The following is a 10,548-nucleotide window of genomic DNA, read 5'->3' as shown; positions in this document are numbered from 1 at the left end:
TCTTGTGGGTCCAATATGCCACCCTTAGAGGCAAGTGAAGAAATTTGCAGAAATATCCAATCCCTTCCCCAGCGTGTGCATTGTAACAAATTGGCCACTCAGTGTCAGGTAAGCATCCTCCCGTGCAATCATTTCTTGAATTTAGAACATGTCACCAGAAGGGGGAACAATCATCCCTGTCGGAGGTAGCAGTCATCCCAACTCCTTTGTTGAGCATGCCCAAACAATTATTGGAAATTAACTGTAGGATACTGTGCTGAAGGAGTGCAGCCTGAGCCTGACCAATATCCCCATTCTAAGCATGAAAGGGAAGGGATCAGAATGTGGATTAAAACAAAAACCAGCCAACCATACAGCTAAGAGATTTCTCAGGGTGCTGGAAACATCTGTACTCCCCACCACAGAGTTACAGAGTCTTTTAGGTTGGAAAAGACCGTGGAGATTATTGAGTTCAACCATTAACCTGACCATGGCAAGCCCAGCACTAAACCATGTCCCTAAGCTCACATCTGCATCTTTTTAAAATACTTGCAGGGATGGTGACTCCACCACTTCCCTGTGCAGCCTGTCCCAGTGCTTGATATGGTGAATAAATTTTTGCCAGTATTCAGTCTAAACCTCCCCTGGCACAACTTCACAACTTGAACTCTTCTCATCAATGGTCAATGCTTCAAAAGAAAAGTAGCCTTTCCTGTTGTTGCTGACCTCAGAATGACTAAATGGTTCAGTTGGGAAGGGACCTTTCAAGGTCATCTGGTCCCATCCCCTGCTCAAGCCAGGCCACCTACAACCTGGTCCACCTACAACCCAGAACTGTGTCCAGGCCACTCTCCATTGAGGGACACACCACAACCTCTCTGGCCAACCTATGTCAGTTTTCAGCCAGCCTCAGAGTAAAAAAGTGTCTCCTGATGTTCAGAGGCAACACCTTCTGTCTTTCAGTTTGTGCTCATGGCCTCTCGTCCTGTCACTGGGCACCACTGAAGAGTTTCGTTCTTGTTGTAGCCTCCCTTCAGGTATTTATACACATTAATTGGATCCTAACCAAGCAATCTTTTCTCCAGGCCAAACAGTACCAGAGCTCTCAGTCTTTCTTCCCAGGACAGAAGGTCTGGTCCCTTTATCCTCTTTGTGCCCCTTGGGTAGATTCTCCTCAGTATGTCCCTGTCCTCCTTGTACGGATGCTGCTGAGATGTTGCCTTGGAAGGACTTGAGGAATGCCAGCTCTCAGGGCCTGCCTTGTGTCTCAAGCACAGTCACACTGGTATTGGGTATAGACAGTTCCCAGTTTGAAGTGGAACTGTCCAAAGCTCACAAAGCTTCCTTTTCAAACCTGTGCTGTCCACATCTACATCCTGTCTCACACCAGATGGGCTGCCAGTTTGCCATAGCCATTGCTTTATCCCACTTTTCATCTTGTACTCTCACTATTCCCCTTTTTTGCCTTGTGCTGTCACCATCCTGCTGCCTCTGCCCTGAAGGCAGCTCCTCAGAGCAGCACGAATCCTCCCAGTTCCTGCATCCGGGTAACCACACCCTTTTGCATTGGCAACAATTAGAGTACCCCTGAACTTTGTGATTAATCACCTTTTCCATTAGCAGGTGTTCTTGAGACATCCTCCATCAGGTTAGAAAATGAAAGCTGCTGCAGTTCCGCTGCTCTCCATTCTGTTGTAAATTTGGTTATCTTAGCAGCTGGAGATAGAGGTAGCAGCTTCATATTTCTTGTCTTCTGAATATAGCCTCAGGCTTCCTGTTTCACAGCCCTGTTGTTCAACAGCCTGATAGAAACATCCTTTTGTGCACACTCCTTGCTTTGGCATGGAGGCAAGTAGATCACAAATTTCTGCAGTTGATGAGAGCGAGGAGGTAACGTATACTTCTGTCAGATTCTCTCAGACTCCTCCTCCAAGGCCGAAAGCTCCACAGGAGAAAAGAGGTGAGGAAAGATGGATCAGGTAGGACAACCAAAAATTTTACTTTGAGTGAAAGCAAGATTTAACAGAAACACTCTGAACTGGCAACTGATTCTGAGTGCCAGCTTAGAGAGCTGTTGCTTTGGTTCTAAAATTACTGTGGATATTTTGATGTGATTAAAGCTGACGAGTTATAGAGACCCAGCATTTTTCCCCTCCCTCTCACCGACCTCCTTCAGTGTCTACTGGGCATTCAACCCAGGCATCCTTTTCTTCAAAACTGGTTTAAAGTTGTCTGCTTGTCAGCAGCAAGAGGTTGTGAGCAATAGTTCTTTGAAGGGCAGGCAAGATGCAAATACAGATAAATTAGAGGCACATGCTAATCAGAGATCAGAGACAGAGAAAGCATATGAGATCATCCAGCCTCTCTCCTGTGGGGCTATGCAGAATTCTTTTGTGATTTTTTGCTGTTTTCTGTGTTCTAGTGTTACATACCTCCCAGTGAGAAAATTTTCAGCTTTTGCTGTGAAACAGTTCTTCAGAGCACTTTACTATCAGGAAAATTTTCTTAGTGCTTTCCTTAAACTTTTACTTTTCTAATTTCCTCTCCATTACCCCTGATTAGACTTGCAGATGTCGCACCAAACAATTCCTCTGACAGCTTAATGTAGAAATACCACCTTCAAAGGGTCAAACTTTGCATTGGTGATCCTTCTTTGTAAGCATTTCCTTCATGCAAAAAGGTGGAGGTGTTGGAACTAGATGAGCTTTAGGGTCCTTTCCAGCTCAGATAATTCTATGATTCTATGAAATGCCATTGAGTTTTAGATGAGTTCTGTTGTGTTGGCTGCAACACTAATAGTTGACTTTAAATTCTCAGAGGTGTTACAGCAAAGGTGATTCTCACTGTGGGATACAAGATTTCTATACCCTGATCAGAATAATTTTGTATACCTAAGGTGTTTACTGCTGTCTGGTCACTTGTTTCACTAAGGAAACAAGTGAAACTCCCCAGTTCCTATCTGGTACTCACACTCCATCTGTTTGGAGGGCAGTCTTTCTTTTGCATATGTTTTCACCAGAAATTATGTTTTCTGTTGCATCAGAAAAACACAGTAACATCCTTTCATTCCCTGCCATTCCTGTTCACCCCCACCCTGTTGAAAGGGGATTAACCAATGCCCTCTTTAGATGTTTGCATTTTTCTTTTAAACATCTCTCCACATTCTTTTATGGAACCTCATCTTTTTGAGCTATGGTCAGACAACTGAAAATAAGAAAGCTGATACTTGAACACACTTCTTGAGCTCACTTTAAGTACCTTTCTTTTGAAGGTCTTTATGTTCAACTCTGTTCCTGCCTCCATCACTTCTGAGAGATATGCTCTCAGGTATTTTTCCCTTGCTGACTTTGTAGGCACAGTATCACGAGTGTGTAGATCAGTCCTCTGGTCAAACCAACAAATTTTGGTGCTACTCCTCAAAAATGAAAAGTTTCCCTGGTTGTTTCTTCTGTTTGGCTTCCAGAGAGCCTTAGATATGCAGCACTACCAGAATGTCAGTACAGCAGTCACTTAGCCTGTGTAGTGTGCTTGTAGTAACAGCAATAACCAGGTCTGTGCCACAGCCAGGAACAGAATCCTTGTATCTCAACTTCTCCTCCTTGGCTCTAGGTAGTCATGCTGCTCCCATACTGAGGTAGGCAGGAGCTGAAGGGAGCTGTTTGGGACAGTGCCATGATATTCTTCAGATTGTCCTAAAGAGTTGAATTGAAAAATGCTAACAGCTTTCAGTTTTGGAACTGAATCTGGACTCACAAACCTAAAAATATTGGGTCATACTGCTTGCAAGTGAATGGAGAGTATCAGTCATTTCTCCAGAGCACTGAGAGACTTGTTGGGGTGTTTTGTAAACAGAAAGTGATAACATTGGATATTTACATTAAATGTCCACCAATCCACTTACCCCCTTCGACAGACTCTTCCACAATTCATCAGACAACTACATGGAAATATTTCTGGATGCTCCATTCAGATTTTCCTCTAGTTTCAAACTCATCTTAGGTACTTCTCCCATCCACTTCTACAAGAGCTTCACATGTAGTTCGGGGACTGAGGTTCACGCAGAAACCATTGAACTTGTTTTAAAAAGCGTGAACTGCAGGGGCTCCTTTTGCAGCTGGTAAAAATCCTGATTTGTGAAATACTTTATTCCACTTATCTGAATTGATCTCTGCAGTTCGAGTGAAGCTTAAATTCACCTCAAACACTTCCTGTTTTCCCACTTCACGTTGGTTTTTTTTTTTTTCCTTCCAAAATTATCTAATGCCATATTTTTTTCATTTTTATGAACTTTAGTGACTCTCCCACTGCTGGGCTTGTGGAGGTGCCCTGGGATTTTGTTTTGATGATGAATCATTCCCTTTTTTCTGCAGTTGGTTTGAAACAATAGAGAGTGAACTGCTCTGTTCATTGCCTGGTGATGACATTTAAGGATTAACTGTTTCAAAGGCTGCCATCCTGGTTGCCTTGTCTTGGTAGTTTTCCCTAAAATCTAAGAGTGATCAGAAAGATGCAGGAGACAGCTTCTTTGGAGACGCAAGAGAGGACAGAAAACAAAAGTACAGATGTGATCTCAGAACCAGGAATTATATTTCATCAGATGTTTATCCACTTTTGCCAAGTTTTCAGTTGTAATCTGCCGAGAAAAATCTCCACCCTACCCCTTAACCTTGGGCTGATTTAATTCTCTTGAGGCCTAATCTGATGACAAAACCCAAGCTGCCAGGGATACAAACAAGAGAAATAGAGAGCAGAATTAAGTTTAAGTTCCAGACCCAGTCCAAGTCCTTCAGTTCTCCTGCTTTTCCTTTGTGTGAAGCTGAGGAGTAGGGTGTAACTGAAAAGTATTTCTGTATTTTGTCTCTGAAAATGTTATGTAATAACGATTTTAAAAAATAAGAAATTATACTATTTTTAAATTATGTTTGGGAGAGCTAGAAGATCCTACAAGCTTCAGGAAACGTGAGAAAACCTCTATCTTAGAAAAGATCTTTATACCAGAAGAATTATGCTTACAACAACGCTCCCTCATGATCTTCCTTGTTACCTTAGAAACTTCTAGGTAAAACCACAGGCCTAAGTGTGTCTCTGTAGATGAGAAACTGGCCTTAACAAGTGAGCCTGCAAACTGCTCAAGATCAAAATAAATTGATTTTTATTTATTTACTGGTCTGGTCTACTTTCTGTATTTGGACAAAGCTTCCAGTGTGTAAAGAATGTGTTCTTGTTTGTAACTGGATTCCCTTAACCTTCTGTTTTAGCACTGGCTTTCTTTGTTTTTCTCACAATATTCTTCATATGTGATCTGCATTTGTTTTCAGCCTTGCCTAAGAGATCAAATGTGTTTCTTTGTGTCTCATGACATGATGAAGAGAGAAGCACTTCAAATTTCATAAGATCCATGGGGATTTTGTTGCTAGATTTGGGTAGAAGGCTCTGGAACATCACAAGATCAGGATGTGGTACATAAGTTAGCTGCATATTTACTGCTTCTTAGAGAGTGCTGTTGTCTGTGCAGCTGCTGTACTGAGATTAATAAAAAAAGCAAACCAAACTCCCCTGAAGCTCATCCGTACCAGTAAGTGTCATCCTCTCTTCTGTCTGTGAGAGAAGAGATTTTAGTGCTGAAATTTCAAATATTTTATGCAAACTGAATGCCTCTCGGGTCAAACACAGCTCCAGGAGATGGCAGTGGAAAAGCAACATGTAGCCTGGAGGTGAACACGTTGTGCTGTACATAAGCAGACCTCTACAGGCCAGTCCTGACCAGCCCTTTGAAAGCAAGCTGTGCTGGGCTACAGTGGAAGTTGCCCCAAGGACTCACCCTCTGCCACTGGCAGCCAGTGAGCAGCAAACAGTGGTGGTGAAAGTGTGGGAGATGTCCCAGGGTCTTCAAGGCTGGCTCACCCATCCTACCGCCCCACCATGGATGATGAAAATGTAGAACTGCCTTGGGAGTATCCTGGGAAGATGTAACATGACCATGTGTCTGAGCCTGTGAGCAGGATGCTGAGATTAAACCTCTTGTTATTGCTGGGAGAGCTGGGGGAAAGATCTTATGATTTCTTTTTTACATGTAAGCTGGAACATGGTGGCTGTAGCAATGCAGCTCTCTGGTTGTCACCCCAAGCTTCAATTCTGAGGCAGGAGTGGATTTGTTGGAAGGCTCCTGCCAGCAGGAAGTGTCACATAGTGCCTCGGTGGCTCCAGCTCACTTGTGGTAGGTGCTTCCTCTGCTGGGGTCAGCCACCACAGAGGCTGGAGCAGCAGGCTCTGTGGCCAGGCAGGGGCAGAGCTATGGCTGATGTAGAGAAAGGTACCCCCTGGGAAGTTCAGACAGGAACTGGTGGCCCCAAATCCAGCTGAAATGGGGCTCTGGGCTGATGGGGAGGCTCCAGTTTGGCTGGGCAGGGACAGTGATGTCTACTATGTGCAGAGTGTATACAGACACGATGCTCTAAATAGTGCAGTTCCTTGGGGAAATGCCCAGGACTATGTAAAACCACAGTCAGTTTTCATGTGGCTTCTGTTCACTGTGGTTTCTTTTCTCTTTTACAGCTCCCCGTCTGTGGTCAGCAGTTCTGAAAGGGTTGGCCATAGGCTTTGGCACACTGAGCATCTCCCTGGCAATTGCTTTGATTTGGAAGATGAGTAAGTGCACAAAGGGCTGCTGAGCAGGAGCAACCAACAGCAAGGGAGCAGCGACACATCTAACCACAGAAACTCCATCCTATGGAGTTAAAACCAGGAACTCTTCTAGGTTTCTACCAGCCTTATGTACCCACTGCCTGTCCAGAATATTTTGAAGAATAGATTCCTCATGCAGACTCCAGGAAACCATTTCAGATCCTGTGGCAAAGAACAGTTAAATATATTGAAAAGTCTTCGTAGACTTGCCTGGTAAATGTAGTGGTAAACTATAGAACAAATAGGTCTGTAATATATTTGCAGGCATGCAGATGGTGCAAGACTATGTGGACTAACTAGACTAACTTCCTGTTAGTTGCTTAAAATCCATCCACTCAAGCTGAGATGTGATCACACCATACCCACAGAGCATGATCTGTGTTCAGATAGCCAGCTGGGTATCTGAAATGGGTATCTAGATACCCATTATTGGGTATCTGAGAGGTTTAGTGGAAACCTGGGGGTGAGGTGAGTATGTGCATGCTTGCAAGATTTTGAAATTACACTATTATTTTCAGAATCTTGTCCTGATTTGAGTTTTCTGCATTTCAGCTATTCAAATGAGTTGTTTCTCAGTAGGTCCTTGCTGACAAGTGTTTCTGTTGGTTAATGGTAGAGAAGAAGATGAGTATTTTGACTTCTTTACAGGTGACGGCCACCCACACTGCCCTCAAGAGTGGGTGGCCTACAGAGGGAGCTGCTACTCCTTCTCCACAGAGAAGAAGGACTGGAATTCCAGCCGGGAATTCTGCAGGGCACAAGGAGCTCACCTCCTGGTGATCAATGATACCTTGGAGATGGTAATTGTTTTCTTTGGCTTTGAGGATCTCCCATTTCCTTGCAGATACCCAAGTGACTGGCATACAAGCAGTGCTGTCACTTCAGCAATATTTTGGTTTTAAAGGAGAGGAGGGCTTTATGACTGTGGTGTTACACATCACAAAGTTTGCAGGAAGCAGAGAAGCAAAGGGGAGAACGGAGAGATGAGGGTCACTGTCAGGTACTCAGAGCACCCTATGAGGGATGGTAGGAGACAGCCTTCTCCACTGTTCCTCTCCACCTCCTCTCCTATTCCCAATAAGACTGATATGAATGATTACAGTGGCACGGAGCAGTCATTGTATTAATTGCCTACAAACTGATATGTCCCCCCTCTCAAGGAGTGCTTCCTTTGCAAAAGCAATACTTGTTCTCCCTGTGAGCGCTCCAGCTCCTCCTGCTCAGTGACCCATGCCGTTCCCTGGGTTCATGCTTAGATATTTCTTTCTCAGTCTCTTTTCAATGCTTATTTCCTCCCTCTGCCGTAATACCTCAGCTGTGCTGGTGGAATAAGGGACCATGTGTTCCACTGCAGGTGCTCTCTGGGGGCAGGGGCACGTATTGTCCCTAGAGAAAGGGGCAGTGCTGATTACTGGGGCGCTGAGGCACATCTGCTTAAGTAGAGCAGAAACCTGGATCCGGTTTTGCTCAAGCCAGGGCTTATTAGCTCAGGTCCAATGAACGTGGACAGCTTCCAGGCCGTGGACAGAAGTTGCATTGTGTGATGTCCTCTGGAGGATTACAAAGCCAGGTCTCTGCTTGACTGGGAGTATCTACCAGGCTCTCAGATTTGCTTAGACAAATCCTGTCTCCTTGAGAAATAGGCATCTTCCCCAGATGACCCATTTCTTCAGCATGAAGAAAACCTTCCTGCTCCCACTGCTTTCTTACCACCATCTCAGCTACTAGGTTACCCATTATCCCTGCTCAGGGATAGGGTTAGGGTTAGATTAGGGTTAGGGTTTAGACTCACCCATCTATACAAGACTTTTCTAGTTATCCATGTCTTGTACTGCAAAGGCTGTGATTGCTCAACCTCCAAGTGGTAGGGAAACATAGTCATCTCCAAACCACCAGCGACACTCCAGTGATTCCTCAAGCTGCTCCTATTCCCACAACTTTACCAAGCCAGCTTTGTTAATGCTTCTCTCTGAAGATGCCTTCTCTGAAGCTTTGCTTATGGCAGCAGGAGATAAGGATGGAGCCCAGCCATACCTCTGACAGGTTGCTGTTCTTTGGTTGCAAAGGTGGACAAGATAAACTTACATTTCCTGGCTTTGTCTTTTTTATAGAGAGGAGGGTTGGGGATGGGGAATTTACTTCAGGGCTTAATTTCTGTTGCAGGCTTCACCTTTTAACAATAATCAGAGATTAAAAGTTAGCTAAAAGGAAATGAACATTGAAAACACATAGGGGGAAAATGTGTATGAAATTTAAAAAGCTTTCATACTGGGCTCGTTACACATATCTGTTGGTGCCTGCACTTCCTGCCCCATCTTGCCCTGATTTTACCTTTAATTGTTAATACTTCTTATTAGCTTGCTAGTTAGCTGTATAGTAGGGTGTTGATATTAATATTAATAACATATCTTCCTACATAAAGCTCTGTGCAGGAAATTCCAGGAGACTGGGGTGCAGTTCATAGAATCATATACTCACAGAATATGCAGAGTAGGAAGGGACCCATCAGGATCATTGAATCTGACTCCTGGCTGTGTCATTAGAAGGTGTGGGGAAGCAGTATTGTTAGTCACTTAAGGAACAGTGAGGTGAGGGGATGTATCTTGCTCTCTGTTCTCTTTACTTATCTCAATTTTCAAGCTGGTTTTCATTAGTCACTTTGTAATTCATCATCATTTCTAGGATCTGTTCAAGCATATTCAAGCAGAACATTTCTGGATTGGACTGAGGAACAGTACAAGCTCTGGATGGATTTGGGAGGATGGCTCTGTATTAAATGATACCAGGTGAGTTTCATTCTGTTTTAATAACAATAGTGCTTATTCAGATTGCCTGGTGTTCCAGAACAGCCAGAGTTCCTCCTCCAGATGTCAGGAGCTTTCTTCCTGGGCAGATTTTCTTCTTGCCGTCACCGTACTGCACTAAGCTCAATAGTGTTTACTTTTCACTGCCCTGTACCTTGTAAAGGCATGTACCTGTCAAAAGCAGGTCAAGTATTAGTATCTCATTCTCTGCTTCCCTCCAGCTGCTCAGACCAAGGGCTTTATTTACCTGCACCAGCACACAGATGCTTGGTCAGAAAGACAAATGGCTTTACTGGCTTTAGCCACCTTGCACCCATTCTGTAGAATGCTGGTGTCACTGGGTGCAAGAACCCAGCCCTTTCCTGCTCTACTGGTGCCAACCTAAGTGAGAACTTTAATTTTATCTCAGTCTTTATTTGGACAAAAGTCAGTGTGTTCCATGAGGGAAAACATTTTTTTATCTGGTGACTTTGCCTGGCCCTTTCCTTTTTATGGCAGTTAAGGCAATGTTAAGGCAGTTATGGCAGTTAGTTTCTAAAGCCTCTCCAGCAAGCAAAACTTGCCCAAGATCTCACTGTCAACAGGTCAGTACTCTGAGCACTTGGCTTAGTTCCCTGAATAAATTCAGCTTTCTGTTCCTACAAACTCCTTGAAGGCAGTGATCATTCCATGAGACTTTCATTCAAATACCACTGCCACTCACATGCTGATGCCTATCACTGCCACTACAGGGAATTTTGTCTGAGTTTGGTTCTGATTTGGGTTCTGTGATGGCAAAATTACTTAGCTGTGGCAGGTAGATAGGTTCTTTTTGTACATTTTATTTTCTAACAGCTGCCTTTTGGAGGTCAGGTTGTTTCTCTTCCTCTGGGCTACACCCTTCAAAAGCAGATGTTTTTAATTTCTTGTCTCCAGGAGACAATCTCAGTATTTTCTTTCATTCTCACTATTGTTCCATGTCTCTTGCAGGGTCCATGCTAACAGCCGTGTGCAAAGTTGTGCTGTCCTGATGAAAGATCAGTTTCGTGCCTCCAGCTGTGAAGTTTTGTTTCAGTGGATCTGTGAGAAAACACTTAGATAA

At 43.9% G+C, this 10,548-nt stretch overlaps 1 protein-coding gene across 1 annotated transcript; it reads left to right on the top strand.

The window, feature by feature from the left end:
- Window positions 1–1,821: 1,821 nt before the first annotated feature.
- LOC131096818 (killer cell lectin-like receptor subfamily G member 1) lies at window positions 1,822–10,548 on the top strand. The gene is made up of 5 exons (XM_058045442.1): window positions 1,822–1,939; window positions 6,535–6,627; window positions 7,312–7,463; window positions 9,346–9,449; window positions 10,437–10,548. The coding sequence occupies exons 1-5, from the start codon at window positions 1,822–1,824 to the stop codon at window positions 10,546–10,548; spliced, it is 579 nt and encodes a 192-aa protein (XP_057901425.1).

Source organism: Melospiza georgiana, chromosome 2 (assembly GCF_028018845.1).
Source record: "Melospiza georgiana isolate bMelGeo1 chromosome 2, bMelGeo1.pri, whole genome shotgun sequence".
Classification (NCBI taxonomy): Eukaryota; Metazoa; Chordata; class Aves; order Passeriformes; family Passerellidae; genus Melospiza; species Melospiza georgiana.
Note: the sequence above shows the minus strand (reverse complement) of the source record. Positions and strands in the feature narration are given on the sequence as shown.

Coding starts and splice junctions, on each gene's coding strand:
- LOC131096818 (XM_058045442.1), top strand. CDS start 1,822: ATGGAGGCAAGTAGATCACAAATTTCTGCAGTTGATGAGAGCGAGGAG. Junction 6,628..7,311: donor TGCTTTGATTTGGAAGATGA/GTAAGTGCACAA, acceptor ACTTCTTTACAG/GTGACGGCCACCCACACTGC. Junction 9,450..10,436: donor TCTGTATTAAATGATACCAG/GTGAGTTTCATT, acceptor TGTCTCTTGCAG/GGTCCATGCTAACAGCCGTG.